Source organism: Pieris napi, chromosome 1 (assembly GCF_905475465.1).
Source record: "Pieris napi chromosome 1, ilPieNapi1.2, whole genome shotgun sequence".
Classification (NCBI taxonomy): domain Eukaryota; kingdom Metazoa; phylum Arthropoda; class Insecta; order Lepidoptera; family Pieridae; genus Pieris; species Pieris napi.
The window spans coordinates 8,546,399-8,569,473 of NC_062234.1; the positions used below are offsets into that span (position 1 = coordinate 8,546,399).

Sequence of the window (23,075 nt, forward strand, 5' to 3'; positions counted from 1 at the left end):
TAGTCCTTGCAACAATGTCGCTTTTTCGGACCCTGCCCAGTGTTTACACTACCCACTACTCGAATGTAAACACAAGTGAATGTACAACCTTAAATGCGTAAGTAGGTATGTCAACAAAAATAGATCGAGTTGTCTGGTGTGGTATTTCAATTTATTGAGTCTTAATCGCTACACTTTAAATATTTCATTATTTACCATTTAATTTAATATTAAGATAAGTGACGTCGATGTAATATCTGATATAATAAAAAAGAATACATTTAAAATTAATAAACTTTATAGTACATCGTAAACCATGTTATAAAATTTAAAATTCAAATCGCGTCGCCATCAATTCAAGCTAAATTAACAAAAAATACAGAGCAGAGGCTAATATTGCTTAATCTGTGAGAAACACATCTTTCTGTTGATTTTATACGACCGCGTCTTATCTTTCCATTACCTACTTTATAATCTTTTTTTATTTATGTTGGATCATTATATTAATGAACAAATGGGAAGTGAACAAAAACACTAATTTATATAAAGAAGGATCATTATTGAAAGTACATATATAAATATTCATATATAGTTCTAAAGTATCCAAATAAAACTATCGAAAAGGAAAAAAAATAACTTGAACGCATTTACCTACCTCTCTATATTATTATTAAAATGTCGAATGGTATAACGAATGGAGTTAATAAAATCGAACATTCATATTATAAATACATATATGGTAAGGCTAGCCTTGTTGACGTCTGTTTCTCTCAGTCTCACAGAATCTCTCTGTCTTTATCTTACTAATAAGCTGCTGCACACACTCAAACAACGCACCCAAACAAACACACCGTGTAACATTATGTTCACTATGTCAATGTGATGAATAAAGAGTTTCTCCGATTTTACGAGTCAATGATTTTATAGATACATATCTAAATCTATGCAAAGTTGTTTAATCGTTTTGAAACTCTATAATGCTATGATGAAATAAATAATTTAAAGTTCAATTCCCATGCAGACTATAAAATTTATTTTTGAAACAGGAATAAATACCTTTTGCGGTTCCTAGTGAATATTATATGTATACCTAGTGTACATATAGTGTATTGAACTAATTCTAACGACTTATACTAGTAATAGTATTAATACCTACGTACAACAAAAATAGGGTTTATTAATAATTAGTTTATGTTTTAATACTCGTATGTTTTATTAGTAAACGTTTTTCGCCAAAAGTAATAGATATAAATTACATCGAATTAAAATGCAAGACTTGCAGGTGTTCGGCCTTTCGTGGGCGATAGGTTATAGTACCCCAGCGTTATGTAATTAGAGTAGATAGAAATTATTTTAAAACGAGCTAATTTCCGGCGTTTTAAACTCCATTTAGAGCGTAAAGGAGAATTACTCAAGATAAATACGGTGATTAATATATATCATTATCTATAGAAAGATATTTTGTTTAAAATTATATTTAAATGGTGTCAGAGATTCTGACTATTTAAAAATTGGTGGTTGTTGCCTATGAACATTTGCAAGGGTACCTAAGTCTCCTATTAGACTTTTATTGAATAATTTCGAATCAGAGCTTAAGCAGGTAACATTTCAGCCAACTTTAGGTTATATTTAAGTTAGTCTTTTCGTTCGTGATATTATTACACACAATGTAGCCAAATGAATGTATCAGTTCTAACGAAAATCTAAGCGCAAAAGAATCCCCGACAAAAAAGCTAGATATCGCTTTGAATAATAAATAATAAAATAAGTAATGACGTTAAAACATTCAACTGTATAACGAATGTATAAGGCTCATTTTTAAACAAAAGAAAATAAATTGGAGTTTTGAGAACATAAAATTTTTGGAATACCTACCGTAAACAATTTAATCATTTTATTTAAAAGTATAATTATAACACAAAATGATAAAAAAAATGTATTCATGAATGTTGTTGTCTTTTCCTTCGACATTTACACAAGGTTCGTAATACTTTTGTTTGAATACGAAATACGTAAAACTTTTTACTAAGATCCGATCCATAACATTCGTTCGCTATGAAAACGTATTTGAGATATCAGTTCGGTCCGTATTGCCCAAAGCTTTATCTGTGTGTTCCTGATTCATGTGTGAGACAACCTGCGATGGGAAATGAACCCTTTATGCGGGGGAAACGTTTTTTATTTGCACTCGGACAGCGGCAGGTAGAAAGGATGATCGTTAATTTTTAAAGGACATACTGAACTTTGTGTTTATACTTGCGGTCATTTTTATTAACTTCGAAAGATGTGAGGGTGATGTCATTTGTTACAGCTGTTTCTGAAACTGAAATTAGCCTAACCAATACTGATTTTTGACTTATGAATGACCTATCTCCTAATGAAACGTATTAGTACAATTTTATACTTTTAAAATTTCTTAAAATTTCAAACATTTTAACTTTTCTTTCTCTAAAATTAAACGACAAAACCATTACACTGCTATAAGCAGTGCGCTCGTTGAAGTCTTTCACTAGCGAGTCAACGCATCCCGCTTTTATTCGATTATTGACCTTTTACGACAGTGGAAATATATAGAAAATTTCCAAAAATGTTATATATTATATCAATAATTACTATATTAGAAACTGAATAACATATATCTGTTTTGGTGGAATTAAAAAAATAAATTCCGCATTAAAGATAACGTTACGAAAATTATGAAACTTAAAAAAGGAATTACTTTTAACGATATGTCATTAAATAAATTAAAAAGCATGACTGAATTCCAAAGTTTATCACATAACTAAGTAAAATAATTACATTAAATTATAATTATTGGGAAGAAGGCGATCGTAAGCTCATCTCGAGGGTTCACCGCAACGAGTGCGAGGCAATAAAATAAGAGAAACGGGAGAGGGGAACGCGCGGAGGGGGGATCGCTGTCGCCCGATCATCGAACAAGGCATAAACGTTAGCGAATTTATTTAATAGAATTATAAATTAAACTTATACTATATTATCTAAATTGTTGAACTACTTGTCTATTATAAATAAATTGTTAAGTATACATACGTCTTTCATTAATAGAGAGACGCAAACAAAAGATTATTGTACTATATAAGTATAATACAAAAACGTGAATATATTTTATTTGATAGATAATATTATATAAAAAATGTATAAGTATTATATACAGAAAGTACAAATAAAACGCTTATTGTTTGTACCACATAATAACAAAAAGTCATCATTAAAGCCTTGGAGGCGCGGCGGGTGAGGCTGCGTTGCCTCTCGGCGTCCTAAACGATTCAGCCGAGTTTTTATCACTCACCTACCAATCCATATCGAGATTATTTATTCATTTTAACTAAAAGCTTTTTTTATATTGAATTCCCTTATCAAACCTTTAGATACACGATGAACGCAATTATAATTAGATGTACCTTTATAATCCTACATTTGCCTATCTTAACAACGGTTTTTTATGAACATGCGTTTTCAATTCTATGGAGATATTAAATAAATAGTTGTGTTATAGGTTAAGCATTTTTGTACATTTCTACAATTATTTACAGCTTTCGATATTATTTTCGTAGTATATAGTAAATAGGTGTAAAATTTAGTCACATTTTAATTAATAGCTCAAGAGAGTAGGCAGCGCCGAGGATAGCTAATATACTATAGTTTTAAATACTTTAATAATTAAAATTAATAGACACAAAATTAAAAACTCTGCTATATATATTTTTAATAGATTATATTAATCTATAAGTGTAGCTTATTATATGTTCATTTAAAATAGCTTATAACCAAATTCAGATGTTCTAAACAAATGTGTTAAAGTTCCAAACTTTATTATATGACTTGACTGTTTAGAATCAACTTTGATTATCGACTACGTAATAATTTAATTTGCTACCAAAGCATTTAACACAACGTTGTGAATGAATACATATATAAGGTGCATTACTGCGATGTAGTATTGTTAGATTATTTCTTTTGTCTTCAAGCCTCGAATCAAACCTAAGTGCTAAATGAAACAATACTACAGTCGAACAATAAAATTAATTAAGTATAAATGTATTTGATTATAGATAAAAAAATATTTAATGTACATTTAAAAATTATTATATTTCATTTTTCCTAACACTCGTCACACATCAATAAAATATTATGCTTTGATACAAAGCCAGACAAGCTAGAAAATACTAATAAAAATCGATATCTTTCAATCCGTAACCATTAAGACTGGACTGGAACAATGGAACCCCAATCATTAGTAGTTAAGTTGGTAGAATACGCAGCATCGAAATGTGATCGCATGGTGCGAGAGAGGCTTGGACTCGGCAAGTTCAAGGTGAGCACGTCTCTCCACCCACACAGGCCGCTCCTAGTGCCTAGTGCTACAACCGTTACACTGGACCTTAGAGACATACTATACGAAATACGCCACCCTACTACATATTACTTTATGCAACTGAGTATTACACTAATTCCAAATAAAACCAACTGCACTGTTGATGGAAATAAAAATTTGCATGAATAAATATTAGATATACAGATTTACGTAACCTATCTATACTAATATTGTAAAAGTGAAGAGTTTGTTCCCTTGGTTGAATTTGCTATTCTCATAAGAGACTAGATCGAATGAATAAAATATTTATATGTTTGATAGTCAATTCATCAAAGAAAACTATGCAACATTACCCTATGACCGAATTAACAAGGATAAAACCGCGAGGCACAAGTATAAAACAATATAAAATATGCTACAGTGAGTTTTAAAAAGTTTGTAAATACCTAGGTATCGTGATGACTTGTCCCAATTCATCTGCTAGCACCAAAACTGTGCCTTGTCCGGGAGCTCCTACGACGACTGACACTCCTCCATCTACCAACTGTCCACTGCCGCTAACCAACTGTCCATCTTCAAGTTGACCACTGATCATTTCTACTCTTTTCTGATCTGGCGTAGTAGTATATATAACTGTCTCTTTATCGTCTTCATAAATGAGATCTATAGGAGTCTTTTCGTCTATAGACTCCATTCCCTGGTCATATACGTCCGGCTGAACTGGTACTTTGTTATCGGGTGCATACGCAGCCAGCCCATGGGGAGAATGGCGATAAGAGTGAGCTTCAGGCGGGTAGCCGTCGTCAGAGTCCATTTCTACTTTGTGAGGATAGTAGTCGTGTGCTGGCTGCACAGGTGTCATAGTGGCAAGCACGGCATGAGCTGGAGCTGGGGACCGGGGAGTTGAAGAGGGCGACGCTCTGGGTGTGCGGGCTCGCTCGTCGCACGCGCCCGCCGGTTGCGGCGACGCGGACATCTCGCCGCGTTACTCGTTGATTGGGACGTCTTTGTGCAGGCGGAGGCGCCACTCAAGAGCGCCCCGCTGTCGATAAATGACACTTCTTTCTGAATTCTGAAAAAATATCCCCGTCAATAATAAAACAGATAAAACAAATTTACCATCATAAAATATTTCGTAATGCAATACCATGCTCGTTTGTGCCCAATATGTATAAAAAGTGGTTTGTTTTGTTTATAAAATACTAAAACAAAGAACAAATAAAGCAGGTAACAGCTGATTCGAGTCCAGTTAGAGCAGAACAAGTATTAAGTGGCACCTGACCGGCCCGAACTCGTTCAGGAACCACGTCTGGCGCTCAGAAGCACCACCATACGGTACAAACTGGAAAGACTATAACACATCCACGTGGTTGTCGAACTTGTTATACCCTTTATGTAACAATAATATCAAGCAAATTTTAGTCACCAAAATGATAATAATTCATTTGTATTGTACTGACAACTCATCCGCTGAATTTATTGTATACTATGTAGTATAAAAAGTCTTCAAACAACAATCAATGGAATAATGAATATTCATAAAAACATGTACAAAAAACAAAAGCTCAATATACTTCAATCTAACGAATTTGAACGAACTTTCTGATCAGGCAACAGAAGCTTTCATGCTAAACCTATATTACGGAGACTGCGAAGGCATTCAAGGGTGAAAAAGAGACAAAACATTAGCTTTTGTTCCTATAAACTTAAGTAGTAGTATATAAGCTAAACAAGGATGGATATATGTTTATGAATCGCATAATTATCATATCTGGCCAATGTTGAAATTCGATATAATTTGAACAAGAAAATTGATTGCTTCATATTTTTTATGTATAAAACGGGTTACATTAAAATCTCCATCCCAGCATAAGAAATGTGTCTAACTAGATATTTATGTTATAATTGAAGTTTAAATAGCAAAACCATTGTTATTTTTCAAACCGACCTAAACTCAAAATAAACATTAAGCTAATATAACGAATATACATTCTTTTTATTGTTAATTAACAATTTCACGATTTATAAATAATTACGTTGCATGTAGCCCCGCTGTTCCCCCATACCCATACGTTTGTTCATATACATATATATATAGTTATACTGTATAAAGGTTGTTGTCTCGCGGCAGGAGGAAAAATAAAAACACAAAAAGGCTCCGCCGCGAAGTTGGAACGTCGAAGTGTACCTACGCTCGCACACAGATAAACAAGCAACACTACCTTCTTAAAAAGCTCGCTCGCTGCATGCCGATATAGGAAACTTACATTAAAATTAATTGAACGTTGAAATATTTGTAGGTACTGGTGGCCCGATGTTTATACCTTCAATGAATCTTTCTTTTATTTTCCAGCCATATACTATAAAACGTATGATATGATATGATAATAAAACGAAGCAAACCAAGTCGTGTAAAACTCAAAACAAATCGTTGTTCCACGAATGGAACTGCTGTTAAAAGTAAACTGCCAAATGAAATAAACTGAAATCGCCATTGCCTCTAAATCACTGAAATGGGAAGGAACACAAACGAGCACGCTATTGCACTGAAACTAAGGTCGGGGGCGGTAAACGTCCTGGCGCAGATCGTCACGCACGCGCGTCAAACTAGTATCGTGACGTCACAGCTCGCCCGGCAAATTCACAAAACCGGCCGAGCTGCTTAAGCGAGTACGCCAGCAAGCGTCAAGCGGCGCGGTGCAGTGAGGAACGCGCAGTCGACCGACCCCGACGCGCCAGCGGAGGGTCACGTACCGTGGCCGGGGGCGGCGGCTCGGGCTGCGGGCGGCGCGGCCAGGCGCGGGCGCGGGGACTGAGCACACGGCGAGCGGCGCTACGGAGCGCGGGCGCAGGTGCTCTGAGCGCAACAGCCTCCGCGCGCGGACGCCGCGCCGCCGCCTCCCCGCCGCCCGCGCCATCCACGCACCAAAACGACGAATTTATCTTCCGTTCATGTAGGAGCCCTCAACCCCAATCGCTCTCCTGGATAGATAGATAGAACTTTCATTCCTATAGAAATCGAGTCATATTACAACATAGTTTTATTCAACATATACATACTTATAAAGCCGTTTTGTTTAATACTCTCAATAGTAATTACATAATTACAAAAGAATTGAAATATTTTAATATTCAAAAGTTAATTTACAAATATAATCAATATCCAACGAAGTAAATGAATTATGAAAGATATTTTTTATATTGGAAAGAGAAACGTTCGCAACATTCGAGACACTGGTTGGCTTGTACGCCTGAGGCGATGAATGCCGCCGCTTCCACAGTATCAGTTATAACATAAGCCATTACTAAATTTGCGATCCAAATACTGAAAGTTTCTTTGCGAAACTCAAGTTTCACTCATCGACAGTGTCCTTATTCACCTTAATTATATAAGAAAAAAAGTTATTATGGCATTCAATTTATAGAAAGATCTAGGCTATTACTATAGATTTCTGGATTTCAGGATCATCTGGCTTAAATTGAAGACAGGTGTTTATTAATCAAAATCATGATGGATTGAGGTCTATTTGTTTAATACGAGTATATATTTTATATTATTTGGTCGTCGTATCATGTCATGTCTAGATAGTCCATCTAATATTGAATCGGGTTTATAGTAATTAGAAAAAACGTATCCATATAGGACAGAATATCATTTATAATAATCTATAGAAAGGTTATCTTTCAGGTTACAAAAATGTAGTTTTAATAAGACAATTAACATAAAATAAAACTAGAATAAAACCTTTGGTACCTACTGCATCGAATATTACAACCGAATACAACAACCGTCGTGCTATATCGTAATTTTCAATCTAGTAAAAAAATAGATCATTTTGTCTTTAGAAAATAAAACTTACACATTTCTTTTTTACAGATCATAAAAGTTTTTTCAAATTTTGTAAACGCAGTGTTTTCGCATAATATTTAAAGATTTTTACCACGTAGGTTGGAAGTATGGTCTTTCTGTAATACTGGACTTGCATGTGAAGAATTGAAAACATATTTTTTTAAGATTTCTACTGGTGTGCTAACAATACATTTAAATACGTCAGATATAGGACTGGTCAACTTTTTTAACGATTATAAAACTTGATCAGGAGAACTCAGTATAAATACTATGCGATATCTCCGGCGACATCGTGACTGTAAATAAAGGAGATCACGATTTGCTTACTTCGTTAGTGCTAGATCAGCCTTTGGCAGCAGTGGAATGGTTTGTCTACCGCTTCTGCTAGTTTGCCTAAAAGACAGGACCAGAGAGGTGTTTTTCATAAGCTTGTCTCATAATTCAAAGAAAGTAGATTTCGTATGATTTGAAATTTTCATTAGCTACAAGAATTCATGATAACCTAAATAATTGTCTCGATTTCTCTTTATTAAGTAAGTGGCTTTTTATTTTTAATGAAAAAAAAAGCATCCGAAATGGGTTTCAGAGCAGAGCACAGCACGAGCTGGCAAATAGAAATATGCTGCTATAACTGTTCGTGTCTCATAATAATCAGTAACGTTTTATTAAAAACGAACTGAAAATTGAGGAATTTTCCTTGAGGATTGATGACACTTATTCCTTGGACTTAATAGGATTGGAATGTATTTTGCTATGGATATAGTGTCTTCTTTTGATATGACAGCCAAGCATACAGCTTATTGAGACAAAATACAAATTTACACAATCACACTAAATTGAAATAACAAGGAAGTGATAGGTACTATAAGATATTTATTTTAATAAAAAAATAATACAATATTCATATATATACCTAATATGATTTAAGAAACAATCGTAGATCATGGAAAGACTGGTAGATAGGTTTAAAATCGTGAGACAGTATAATAATAAACATAATAAAACTTGAAACGTATGTGAAAACTCAACACAGAGATATATACACATATGACATATATTAGACAATTATATACAGGTATGTTATCTAAAGCTGGCGGCTTCAACACATTTACACTTTGTTCTTGTGTAGTGTCTGTGAATAAGCGCGAGGCGTGATGTCAAACTGAAATACAATCACAAATACATCATGAAAAGACTGTCCGTCACTCTCGCGCTCGGTCAAGCTTATGAGTATAAAAGAGACAGTTATTGTTTTTCTTTTGCTACTGTTTATGTTGATATTTACTGTTTTATATTATTATTATTGTATACATGTTGATCTTTTTTCAAATATTACCAGGGCAATCTCGTGAAATGGTGCACAATGTTTTTAATTATTTTAAGCATCTTAATAAAAACAGTTTAATGAAAAAATTTTATATTTAATTTGGCATCAGATGCGACTGGGGCTTCTAAGAGGAGTATTGAAAGAATAGTTAGTGAATTAAAAGTGAAGTGTGTTGAGCTAGATGGAGCTAATGTCGAAAAATGAAAAATTATTTACACAAACTAGTCTTTTACGTTCTTGGTCGGGCTTAGAACTTTTGGATCCACCCTCGTATGCACATAATATTTATATGTATTTGACACATTTCTATTTATTTACAACCCACCCAACCTTACTAAAACCAGAGTAGACTAAAATATATAGCTTGGCAAAAAAGTAATATTTTTAAACATACTGTATAGTGAAATTGCATTAGTGTGAGTACTGTGAACGCGCCAGCTTTCGATAACCGACCTATACACACAGCTAACATTTTCCTTAAGTAATTATTAGGCATTAAAGAATGCCTCTAATGGCTGATTTACACGTATCAAGTTGACTAAAAATTTAGTAAATATTAACTTAATTTTAAGTGACTTAACCCGTGTTAACAGTGAATTTAGTAAGAAGTTGCAAGTTAAAATTTAGTTGCAACTAAACAAGTTAGAATAGAATTTTGTCTATTTTTCGGTTAAGTTGGTGGGCGTGGCTAATCATATGACACGTTTGGACAGGCAAAATTTAGTTAAATTTAAGTGAAAAGCATAAGCTGGCGGAGTGATTGCAAAGCTATGCCTTTGCTTTCGGCGCTGGAAGCTCAAAAACATATTCAAAACTATTTGTCCGATATGCGTATACAACAACTAATGAACAGTAGTAGAACTCCTTCGCCAATGAATAATAGTAGCCGTTTTACTCCATCGCCTTCTTCAAATACGTATTACGTTGAGTCCCCAGAACCTTCACAATCATGTATTGGACAGAATCCTCAAAGTATTCCTGCTGCGACTCTGGACAGCGTTTCTATAGTAACACCTCCATACAATACAGTAAATCCCCAATCAGGAAGAGAAAATCCTATAATATTTTGTTCTGTGGTCGTCCATCTTGAGCGAATAAATGAGTTTAACTAGTTATTTAGTATTTTTACGTGTAAACGGTTACTTAAAATTAAGTCGCTTGAAATTTAGTTAAGGCTTGGCAACTTAATACGTGTAAATCAGCCTTATTGCCTATAGTCGATGAAACTGCAGTCGGCGATATGCGTAAACAATGTAATGGTCAAATTACTGAGCTGTTAATCTAATATTTCCTTTTCTTTACTATAACCTATAGTCTATATTATTTATATAGGCATTGCGTAACTGTCAAAGTCAAAATGTTTAATCATGACGTTCCAAGTTCCAACTTGTCAAGCAACGACACGAGTTCTCGACTTTCGTTCTATGAAACTTTTGACCTTTGCCGTAAAAACGTTGGCTCAGTTGGAAACTATCTACAAAAATCGAATTTAAATTGTTCAATTTAAGGTCCCTTCAAGGTATGCATTTGAAATATTTTTTGTCGACTGTTTCGTAAAAAACTACTATAATTTTAATAAATAATGCTCTTATTCTAACCTCGCAATCTCGAATTTTTGTTTGAAAATAATTTTGAAAATTCTCTATTACAATTGAAAATATACAAAATAAATGAATTTGAAACCGTTTCAGATGTCTGTTTTAATGTATGAAAAAGTTTGGCTGGACAAAAATGTGTATAATGAGGCAGAGAAAAATTACTATGAATCACTTAACAAGGTAAGATTACGTCCTTTTTTGTATTATAGTGTATAATTCTTTCATAAGCAATTAATTTTTTAATGAAAGTCTTAGTCTTAATTCGTTGTAACTGGTATTTCAATAATTATTTTATCTATATTTAGAGTCAAATAAATCCACTTGTGGTGGTGGGATCATCTCTGGCTAGTGAGGTTGCAAAAGCAAGACAACACATTAAAAATTCACTAGAATGCGTAAGTAATGAAACTTACACCATCCATATACATTGTTATGCTATATAGCTTGTTGATTCATGTAAAATTATTTGGGCTGGAAATATAATTCAGTATTATGTTGACGATTAGCAACGTTAATTCACACTCATGTTTTAATTATTTCAGATGGATAGTGTTGCATCTTTAACTGGAGTACCTAATACTGAGATCAATTCAAAATTAAACAAATTGGTACAAGAAAACTCAGAGCTAAGGAAGGCAATGGAAGAACTACGCAAACTAGTGATCAGCCTTCAAGCTAGAGTAGATGGTCTTGAATCAACTGAAGACAAACCACAAGCTGCCTCCAAGGTATTTTAAATATTTTATATCTATGTTGGGAATACCCTGTTTTTATCAGACTTTAAGTTTTTTCAACTGAAGTTTACAGTAAATTAAAATTTTTACGTTTCTTAGTAATATAAAACAAAGGCATGTTTGTTACCTTCAATTCTAAAATAGCTTCACCAAAAAAAAAAATCTAATACATGTTAATGAGTTACGTTATTGTCAAACATTTATTTTCATCCCTTTGATGAAATAAACTCTCTTGAATGTATTTAAATAAAGGTTTTAAATCGACAAGATATATCCACATTATTTGGATATTATAGAATTTAAAAATGTACAATAATCACAGTAATGAAGAAAGATTGACATAATATATATTGGTTGTCAAATATTTATACTTGTATTGAAAAATTTATTTTGTGTAAACTAAGGAAAATTTACTAAAAAAAATTCTTGTTTTTGTGTTATTATATCTTTAACACAACATTCATAAACTGTTAGGTGGTACAAAATTTGCTGGGTTGATATTAGTAATATCATTTTAGGTTCAGGCAGCAAAAGAAGAACAAGAATCAGATGATGGTGTTGATCTATTTGGATCTGATGATGAAGAAGAAAGTGCTGAAGCTGCTAAGCTCAGAGACGAAAGACTTGCTGCATATAATGCCAAGAAAGCAAAAAGTTGGTCTCAATCTATTGATTAGGTCTTAAAATACTGTTAAGCAATACTAGCCTAGTGGTTGTGGTCTTAGACCCAAAAATTCACTATGTTTTTCTGGTACAGAATGGGTAATCAGCCTTCAACTTACCTATAGATAAAAAGTTGACCAAAACAAATTAAATGGGTGTTTTGCTACTGGATTATTTTTACTAATTTAAGTATATTGTACAAAACAATTGTATGCCATAGTTTTATTTATTTAATCAGATGTTTCAACTAAAAGTATATACCTTAAAAAAATATATATATCTATAACACTTTATTTTCAGAACCTGTACTTATTGCCAAGTCAAATATAATTTTGGATGTTAAGCCTTGGGATGATGAAACTGATATGAAAGCAATGGAACAGGCTGTAAGGAATATAAGTACAGATGGCTTACTTTGGGGTGCAGCTAAGCTTGTTCCCTTAGCTTTTGGAATTCACAAGCTGCAAATTTCGTGTGTAGTTGAAGATGATAAAGTATCAGTTGATTGGCTTACTGAAGAGATTGAGAAAAATGAAGATTTCGTAAGTATTATTTATTTTTCAAAGGGTTCAACCCTATAGATAATAACTAGTCTATAGTTCTGAATAAGTTTAATAGACAATTTATTTTTAAATAACAATCAACTTTACTGTAAAGTTCATAGAACAAACACTTTTTATTGCTTCCAGGTACAAAGTGTTGACATAGCTGCCTTCAACAAAGTCTGAGTTTGTAATGTTTTATTAAAACAAATAAACAATATTTTTCTAGACATTTATTTTTATTTGAACAAGTACACTCAATTTACTTAGCGTATGACCTTGCATTAATTCATGGTAGAAATTTTATTGCATTACCATTTAGGAACTAAGTGGGAGTCTAAATCCAAAATGGCGACTAAACTCGACACGTGCGTTAACCGCAATCTTGAATCAGTTACCATTTTTCTATAACTCGGCTAGGTATTATCGTACCATAAATATTTTTTGAATCGATTCATTTAAATAATTGTGTATACATTTGTTAAAGTCATACACATAGTAACTTAATCACATTATATTGACTAGTGCTTTTCGAGAGGAGACCTGCCAAGCAGACCTCGTCCGCAGCCCGCACAGTGCAAATATAATCCTAAGGTCGGGACATTTTCGGAGGCAATACTTTTGCAATATGAAATTTGTTTCGCTGGGTCAACGTCAAAAACTGTTTAAAATTAAACAACCCACAGGTCATAACAAACACAAATGTAACATCAAAACGTACAAGGGGATCGCAACGTCAACTGCTCACTGAATGACATTATACCGTACCCGAACACTACATTATAGGTCACAAGCTAAGTTTCCATGCTAATTCTTCTTAGAGTTAGCAGTCTGTTTTGCGCTTATATCGTTCCTTGTCCTACTCAACTAACTGTCCAAGTTAGAATCAATCAAAATACATTATTATGTTGTAGTAACTACTTTTAATTAAAAAATAATAACGGATTAATTAAGGGATACACAATAATTAAGGGATTGACGGAGTCTTTGAGAGGATGCGGGAATTAATAAAACAGAGCAATATTCAAATCTGATTTGTTATGTTTCAAAGTTCAAACGATATCGTAAATACTTATACCTATTCAGACATACATAAGATTGTCTTGTAAGCTATCGGTGTATTGCGCATCTTCAGCTATATAAATTTTGGACAAAGCGCGTCAGCCATGTCACCGGTTCAAATGAAATCTGAACAAACCCTATAGTCCGGTCACTACATACATTTGAAATAACAAAAATTCCCGGAGAGCCAAAAATTGGTGGAGAGCTGGGGTTTACCATTACAAATAAAGTTTTAAAAATCCCCTCAAAAATCGATCATGTGTGCTACAAAAGTTATTAGGGTCAAAGGTCAAAATTTGAGGGTTTTTGAATTTTTCTCGAAAACGATAAGTTTTATTAAGCTCTCCACCAATTTTTGGCTCTCCGGGAATTTTTGTTGTTTAACCACTATTTTTATGTCTAATTTGAGCGGACTACTATAATAAGTTATGGAAACTAACTTATACAGTCTAGTTAGTTTCCATATCTTATTATAGGGTATTTGCTATGATTTACTTGCTAATATCTCATCGTGCTTGTGCCAAAAGTTAAAACTCAATGTAAATTTTAATATGGTCTATATTCTATTATTCTCAGTCTGTGGTAATCACTTCAGATGTCAACAGTCAACACATTTGGTATTATTTAATTTAACACTGGCAGTTGGCACTGGATGTATATTGTATAGTCGAAAATCTGTTAACTTCAACCTATAAAGTTTACAATAAAAATTCTTTTTCCCATTTTAAACATACAAATATATTATTTAAGAGCTTTGAAATGTTGTGCAAGAAATGTAATAGTGAAGGAACATTAGTTATAAGAAAAGTCTTCTTCTTTTGTGATGCATGTTTCATAGCAAATATAATTCATAAATTCAGGGCATGTATAGGTAAAAACACAAAATTTTCCAACGATAACAAATCTTTGATTTGTTTATCGGGTGATATTTCTTCTTCTGTTTTGCTTGATTTAGTTATGAATGGGATAACTTTAAATACTCATAAAAAATTACGAATTTCTCCAGTATTTTTACATGTGAATGGTAGGTTTTGTTTCATCCACTCAATTGTTTTATAATTTATTCTATGTATGTGGTATTCTTTTTTTTAATAACTGGTCAGATTAGTTAAATTATTATTTAACTTTAACCATTATTTATTTATAGGGATAGTTTCAACCGATGACAGTGTCTGTAACCTAATCATGAATCAATGCAAGAAATATAATGTTGATTTAATATCTATGAACATTTCTAGTATGATTACCGAGTACAAAAATTATAATGAAGCAGACACCACTGTGAAAAGTAATAACTTCAGAATGCCAACTATAAATAATTTTGTAAATAAGATTTCACCCTCAGCAGAAAAAGACTTTTTATCTAGAATTAGGCAAAAAGTATTTTATAAGATGGCAAAAGATTTGGAATGTAATTCAATATTTACCTCTGAAACAAATACAAAGTTGTCAGCAAAATTATTATCAAATATTGTGATGGGCAGAGGCTCTCAAATAGAAAATGATATTGTAAGTGGTTTACCTACTTTTTATGATTTTATTCCTAACATTTAAAAAGGCTAGTATTTGTCAAAGAAGTACATACAGCAGTAATTGTAATAATCTCGTTTTCTTTAGAAATTAATTTATATAAGTAGTAAAGTAAAAAATACTTATCTTTCAACTTGTTACTGCAATGTTTTTGCTTAAAATACCTTAATTCTTAGGGGTTTGCTGATTGCCGTGATAAGGATGTTAAGCTATTTAGACCAATGAGAGACATAACAGATGAAGAATTAAATCATTATGCAAGAATAAGGCATTTATCATCTGTGGACAAATCAGTTTCAGAAATTAATTTACAGTCACTCATATCAAACTTTATATCAGACTTGGAAATAAATTCTCCAGCTACAATATCAACAATATGTAAAACAGCAGATAAAATTAGTTCTGCAGATGATAATACTGGCAAACCTTGTCAAATATGCCAGGTAAATAATTTATTGTTTTTCTAAAGCACATGAATATACTCCATATGTATATATAGAAATAGAAAAATTTCTTTAACAATGTTTAAACATGTAAATTTTCTTTAAAGTTTACACCCAATTTCACCTTAGCAGTTGAACAAACTCACTTTATGAAAGTGTAATGTGCAATATGCCATTATTTTTGCAATTGTCCCAAAACTAAACAATGCTACATCTTACAAGGCCTGTACCTTGTAAGATGAAACATTGTTTAGTTTTAAGTAGACTGTCCTCTAATACCAGTGGCCATAACTCTCAATAATAAAGTTAATAATTGGCAAAATTAAATATCTGCAACCTTGGGTTTTACAATAATAATTGCTATTTTGAACCACATATAAAAATATTATATCTTTGATTTCAGAATAATTTAAAAACAAAACTTGACAAGTTGACAGCTACTGATGCTACAGCATTTTCAAAAGTTGTTTCTTCTGGAGAATACAATGCAAGTCTTTTAACTCTTGACTTTGAATCTGTAACTAAAATGGAGGTATTTCCTCATATATTTGAAGAACTCTGTTACAGTTGCAGCAAAAATTATTATGAATTTAAAACAAATATAGCAAAGCATTGAAGTTTTGTTTTATTGCGGCAATATTTAATGAGTACTTCGCGTGAATTTTCAAAGACCTGGCCTGTACTACAGATAAAAATATATATTCACACACATGCCTATAAATGGCAGAGGCTCATGAGAAGTTCAAGAAATAAATTTAAAATGTAATTTCTTGTCTGTTATTTTTTATTTCTACCAATTCTGGCCAGCATTTTTAGTAACAACAGTAGCTTACGATTTATCTATTTACTTACGTCTTAGACATATTACAAGCTTGCCAGTATATATCATGTGGCTCATGCGAGACCATAAAAATAAATTTAATTATGTTCTGCTTAGGTCAAGTATCTAGGTACTATTTTCATGATTACTATTTGTTTATCAGCATTTATAAACCTTTCCAATTTTATTAATAAAAGCATAACTGTAATATTGGGATCTGTCTTGTTATGTCTTAACAACTCTGAAGTACACAGTAAAAATGGTTAGAACTCTTGGGACATAATAAATATAATGCCAATGGCAAATGACTTAAAAGTAACTAAATTTTATATTTTTTCAGTACACACAACATAAAATAAAAAAAACTTGAAAGAACTTTTTATGTACGAAGTGCAGTCCTGTATCTACACCAAGTTGAAATAAGATATTATTATGTTGCTTTGAATTCCCACTTTATAAGCTATACTCCACTAGTTCACTAATTCTTCTCTAAATTATGCTTTTTGGAGAGAAAAATCTTCTTAAGGTTATAATTTTATTGACATAATTTGGGATGCTGCATGTAAATATTACACAAACAAATGTTATAAGAAATCCAAACATATCAGGCAAAGTTAGTCTGTTTATTAAGAAAATTTTGATGTAACAACTTCAAGTCATTACATTAAAAATAAATTATAAAACAATGTAGCTCACCGTTTTTGCTGAAGACTGACTCGATTTAACTATATTATATTTATAGGGACAGCTAATGTAACTTATCGAAAATATACTAATAGAAGCAATGTTATTGAACATCACTATTCATAATAATTAACTTTACTGGTATTCCTTAAAATCATGTATAATGAAAAAAGTTATAATTTTGTATTTACTCACATATCTACACTTTTATAAAATAAATACAAAATTTTAACTCAAGTACCAACAAAACATAGCTAATAACCAGTATCTAAAAACAGTATGTGGATGTTATCAGTATCATATCATACAAGTAATTACAATAATACCATAGGTTAATAAATGCAAAGATCAAGTGCAATTAAACTCCAAAATGTATACCACATAAAATAGAAAGATGATGGATCCTTTTGAATCAATGGAACTACCATTTAAAATTCTCCGAAAAAACTTTTGGGCTGATGAGGTGGTTTTATATCAGATGAAAACACTTTTAAAACAATTCATTAACCAGATTTTACTAACATTTAAACACTAAAGTATGTCTTTCCAAATTATACTTTAAAGTAGAACTGGAATAGAGTTCAAATCAAAGTAATTTCTCAATTGTGTCCCTTCTGTGTTTTTATGAACTCCATTAGCGCAAGTTTCCAATGTAAATCTTCCAGAGTCTTGTACGGGTGAATATATATATCATAACATACTGTTATAAAGAGCATTATTTAATATTTAAAATATTATTCTTTTGCATTTATTGCCCCCTGCAATGCATTTGGAGTTGGTGAATTAGAAGATGCCATTCTGCCTTGCTCCTTCACAATCGGATCTGTAAAAATTAGATTTATGTCATTGTAGATTACTTTAATTATCATTTTAGTAAGTATGCTTTTCAGTAAAATGTATAAGAAACCGTTTTTTATAACATATGTAATTACATTGTCAATTGATCATAATATCTACAATTTATAAAATCATAATAGAATACATATTTTAGTGAAATTGAAAGAACTTACAAAAGTATGGATGGTCCATAGCTTCACGGGCCGTGTAGCGCTCATAATGATCATAGCGCAAAAGACGGTCCAAGAAGTCTAAAGCTTCAGGAGACACCAAATGCTGATTTTCTGAATGTACAAATCGATCCCACCGCTTTCGAGAGTGCCTGAAAGTTACATAAAGTAGAATTGTCTACTTTTTCCCATGCTTTTGTTATAAATAATTATAATTTTTAGTAGTTTATTTAAGTAAAACAAAGTACTGACCTTCCAAGTATATCATTGTAACGTGGATCCAATTCTATGTGATACTTATCCAAGTATTCAAACAATTCTTCTGTGCCCAGCACTTTGACAATACGTACAAGTTGGTCATAATTATCATGGCCATGAAAGAATGGCTCCTTACGGAAAATCATGGATGCCAACATACATCCTAGTGACCACATATCCAATGAGTAATCATACATTTGATAGTCAACCAGGAGTTCAGGTCCCTAAAAATTAAATTTAATGAAAGTAAAAAACTGAACATTAATTTTTGTTGATAACAATAGCTATCTGACAACAAATATAGCTTACCTTAAAGTACCTTGAAGCAACACGAACATTGTATTCTTGTCCGGGATGATAAAATTCAGCTAATCCCCAATCAATGAGACGTAACTTTCTATTATCATGATCAATCATTACATTGTGAGGCTTTACGTCTCTATGCATTATGCCCATACTGTGGCAATAATCTAATGCTTTCAAAAGTTCATACAGATAATACCTGAAATATTATATTGTATTAACAATAATTACAATTTTAGCATTGTAAACTTAATGATGTTATACCAACCTTATATCATAATCTGTTAATGTTTGATAGAGTTGTTTAAAATCAGTGTTGTTGACATGTTCAAATATGAGTGCTGGGGTGCGGGATACAGGATCCTTTACTACAGCTTGTAATGATATTATATTTGTGCCTCCTCTTAAATTTTCTAATATTTTAATTTCTCTTCTTATTTTCTTCTTTTTAACAGGCTAGAAAAAGAAAATGATAACATTATATATATATATAAGTGGGAATGTATTAACTAGGCTAATGTGGCACATGACTCTCAACGCTAACAGTGTCATGCCATTGAATCTGGCTGAATACAGTGGATTTTTCATTCAAAGTACCTAATTAATGCTTGCCTATAGAGGAAAGAAAACTAGCATATCTTGAAATCAAAACTTTATGACATGTATCAGGCGCAGAAGACGGTTCACCTACTTGCCCTTATTAAAAAAAATATCAACAAAATAAATACAATGTAGACTCTATATAGACACACAAAATAAACTGTACATCTTCCCATGTTCCATGGAAAGAAATGTTACATTGTATGGACTACAATTGTAAACCATAAGTCCAGTAATTTTACAGTTAAATCTTTGATATTACAAGTAGTTTAAACTACAAGACAAAAACTAATATTAGTATGCCAATTGCTTTAATCTTGTTAAGACAAATAAAATATTTAAATAAGAAATGTACTTGCTAACTTGTTTAAAGGCATAATACAACTAAACACTTGAACTGTACACAATTATCTAATGCACTAAGTTATTTTTATTAAGATGAATTGACTAATTAGTTTAAAATGTTACAGTGGCATTTTACATATCTGCACTAACATTTTCAAACAGGACTTCTCAAACAACTTTAAAACCTTACCTTCAATATTTTAACTACACATTTTTCATTATTTTTTATATTTATTGCTTCAAATACTTCACTGTATTTTCCACGCCCAAGTTTTCGAACCAACTCATAGTCTTCTTGATTACCCCAGTCTACCACAAAGCTTTCGTAATCCCAATACTCTCTGGGCTTTTGTGAGTTAACGTCGGCATATACCCGAGCTCTACTAGGTACTGCCATCGTATGATACCTTTGCCAACCTAAGGTTTTATCGACGATGCTCTTACCAGATATCGCATATGTCTTGAGTAATGATACTGTGAATAAAAATATTTTCAACGTCACTTTTATGTTTCACAATCACTGGTTATTTGATTTTTAATCTTTCAAATTGTCACTGGGGATCATTACTAGCGATTACGAACAATTACGAGTCACTTGTATTGATGTATAACCTAAAAACGACATCCAACTCAGTTAAAGCAATTAATTTTTAACGAAATAACTATTTATATTATTAAAATCGTAATATATGTATGTACATTGTTAATATATAATCGATAAAATTACTCATGCTTTGATGACATGAAATAAAATTTGAAAGTCTTCACAGAGAAAAAACGCACGCCATTATTCGTAAAATGATCTAATGGAGGAGATTGCATACCTAACACATTCCTGCAGTTATCCTAAGTTTTAACAATAATTACTTCGAGCATACATATAGGTCTTGAAAATTAACGATTAACTTAAAGTTCAATATACAAATTACACTTCTATCACATAACCGGCACAAATCCAGCGAAATTCAAGATGGACGCCCATCTATCCATTTAGCTACCAGTCAATTCCACTCTGGCGGCTGGCCGTGGCCATGGCCAAGTACGCGCGGAAGTGTGGTCATTCCTTATTTTTAATTACCCATTTCTATGAAGTGACTCGGAGCGCAAAAATAAAGCATAAAAATAATGTAAGCAAATAATTTCGTAAGTTAGTTATCTTTAACTCAGTTCCAATTAAATTGATTATTACATTCTAAAGTACTGAATTGGTATTAAAGATATGCTTAAAAGGAAAGAAGTAAATATGTAGTTTATTGTGAAATATTGTCATCAGATATTTTTTATTTTATGTTTTTTATAACATAACATAATAGAACAAAGATAAATAAAGCAGGATTACGAAACCTGGTTAGTAAGTTTTAAAAATTACGAATATTTTTATTCTTATTTATTATATTATTATTCTTTAAATATCTTGATCGGAGATATAAAGAGAGGACAAGTTCTTAAAGTAATAACACAATTTTTGATATAAGAAAATTGTTAAAACATATTTATTGTATTAAGGTATAAGTAATGTTGTAAATGACACAGTCAACGCAACATGAACTTTTACCTTTTTATCAATACCAGTCGATCGGTAGCTTTTATAGTTTTAGTTATTTTCTATTCCATATAATTGTTTGTAAATCACAACCAAATATTATGATACCCATCACATCTACATATTATGCTATTTTTAGCCATTAAATGCTTGAGTTAAAGGAAACGATTCAGCATGGTCACACCTTGTACAACTTAAGTTGTCACGTCAGTAGCAACTAGCATTCCACCACAGACACATAATATTACATTATATTACCATAGTATTTAGCCTCTAAATAACCTCTTCTCTATAAATTCTACCCTAATCTTTATGGCGTTGTACAGAAATAATATTTGCAAATTAATAAATAAATCTGTAAGTTCTGTGGTCTGTGCATTTTGTGCTGTACGTAGTGACTAGTGTAGTGTGTAGCAACATTGACCCGTCTAGATTATGCTCATTAATATGTCTCTCAAAATTACTATAAAATTTTACCTATTTCACACATTTTCTTTATAAAGGATTAAGGGCCGATTTACATTATCTTAGTGTTTAGGAGAGTATTTTAGTACAAGTTGAAAGGCAAGTTCTTTAGTGCTTTAGTGCGTTGCGAGTGAACGTTTACATTTCTTCCAGTAGAGTATCATTACAGCGCCACAATGAACGCGCAACGACGTCAGCAAATACGCTCTATTCTACGCAAAATACTAACTGTAGTTATGGAACAAATAGAAGACGAGATTTTATTCGAAATAAATAAACTAAATATAAATAATAAACAAAATAGCTTCTTTTGAGGCAGTGTATGCCGAATGCCTAGCCTGTTTGTTTTTGTATAAATTGTTTCCAACGTTCCACAAACATTCGTGAACAACATATTCAGACACAAATTTGATAGTTGTATCTTCCGACCATTTAGCCATCTTTAAAAATAAAAAAACACGCACGCGTTTCACGGCACTTATGCACTCTCCTAAAGATTTGACTAAATTACGTGTTTACACACAACGAGGGAAGACTCGGGGGGTGCGTGGGCGCGGGAGGGGTATCACTTGAAACAAAAATAAAAAGCGATTCTATTTTGATTCAACTTGAAAGTCAAGTAGAACCGTACTAAAGCAAGTAGCGTTTACATGTTTCAACTAAAGTACTATCCTAAAGCACTCTCCTAAACACTAAGATAATGTAAATCGGCCTTAATGTCTAGTAATGACACGGTACGGTACCTACTCTATAAAGATGATTAAATACCACAAAATAAGTATTTGCTTACCATAAAGTAAAAAAAATCCAAATACATGTTCTGGTTTGAATTGATATTTCATATTTGCTTTCAACTTAGCCACATATAAATTCGGTTAAAGATAAGCCATGACCAACAGAAGTTTTTATGAAATATGATTGATCTTTAATGAACAACTATGAATATTCATATAAAAATTATACTTTAAACTGTTTGTTTCTGCGAT

General features: G+C 32.1%; 4 protein-coding genes across 11 annotated transcripts in view; 2 read left to right on the top strand and 2 right to left on the bottom strand.

Moving 5' to 3' along the window:
• Window positions 1-7,112, bottom strand: part of LOC125053354 (protein grainyhead) — a 73,964-nt gene extending 66,852 nt beyond the window's left edge. Inside the window, exons 1-2 of one of the 3 annotated variants that reach the window (XM_047654693.1) lie at window positions 7,070-7,112; window positions 4,762-5,387 (exon numbers count right to left, since the gene is read on the bottom strand). In XM_047654693.1, the coding sequence (XP_047510649.1) occupies window positions 4,762-5,291 (530 nt within the window). In that variant the 5' untranslated portion in view covers window positions 5,292-5,387; window positions 7,070-7,112. Of the gene's footprint in view, window positions 1-4,761; window positions 7,006-7,069 lie in introns of those variants that run through there. The other 2 variants (XM_047654708.1, XM_047654700.1) reach the window with 2 other exon arrangements.
• A 3,740-nt stretch (window positions 7,113-10,852) lies between these two features.
• Window positions 10,853-13,259, top strand: LOC125050352 (probable elongation factor 1-delta). Of its 4 annotated transcripts, none has more exons than XM_047650128.1 (7): window positions 10,853-11,011; window positions 11,184-11,270; window positions 11,396-11,485; window positions 11,633-11,818; window positions 12,343-12,478; window positions 12,788-13,029; window positions 13,177-13,259. In XM_047650128.1, exons 2-7 carry the CDS (start codon window positions 11,184-11,186, stop codon window positions 13,213-13,215), a joined length of 780 nt encoding a protein of 259 aa, XP_047506084.1. In that variant the 5' UTR covers window positions 10,853-11,011; the 3' UTR covers window positions 13,216-13,259. The 4 variants fall into 4 exon arrangements, with proteins under 4 accessions (XP_047506084.1, XP_047506100.1, XP_047506108.1 ...); XM_047650136.1 differs by having other exon boundaries at window positions 10,867-11,000; XM_047650144.1 differs by lacking the exon at window positions 11,396-11,485.
• A 1,472-nt stretch (window positions 13,260-14,731) lies between these two features.
• On the top strand, window positions 14,732-16,839 carry LOC125050345 (cytoplasmic tRNA 2-thiolation protein 2). The gene is made up of 4 exons (XM_047650114.1): window positions 14,732-15,115; window positions 15,239-15,600; window positions 15,798-16,064; window positions 16,468-16,839. Exons 1-4 carry the CDS (start codon window positions 14,851-14,853, stop codon window positions 16,678-16,680), a joined length of 1,107 nt encoding a protein of 368 aa, XP_047506070.1. The 5' UTR covers window positions 14,732-14,850; the 3' UTR covers window positions 16,681-16,839.
• A 647-nt stretch (window positions 16,840-17,486) lies between these two features.
• LOC125050326 (casein kinase II subunit alpha) lies at window positions 17,487-23,063 on the bottom strand. Of its 3 annotated transcripts, none has more exons than XM_047650086.1 (7): window positions 22,880-23,063; window positions 20,272-20,555; window positions 19,405-19,592; window positions 19,143-19,335; window positions 18,828-19,057; window positions 18,579-18,727; window positions 17,487-18,391 (listed from the first exon to the last, which is right to left on the bottom strand). In XM_047650086.1, the coding sequence occupies exons 1-7, from the start codon at window positions 22,929-22,931 to the stop codon at window positions 18,303-18,305; spliced, it is 1,185 nt and encodes a 394-aa protein (XP_047506042.1). In that variant the 5' UTR covers window positions 22,932-23,063; the 3' UTR covers window positions 17,487-18,302. The 3 variants fall into 3 exon arrangements, with proteins under 3 accessions (XP_047506042.1, XP_047506050.1, XP_047506058.1); XM_047650094.1 differs by lacking the exon at window positions 22,880-23,063 and adding an exon at window positions 20,906-21,130; XM_047650102.1 differs by lacking the exon at window positions 22,880-23,063 and adding an exon at window positions 20,906-21,130 and having other exon boundaries at window positions 20,272-20,693.
• Between the last annotated feature and the right edge of the window lie 12 nt (window positions 23,064-23,075).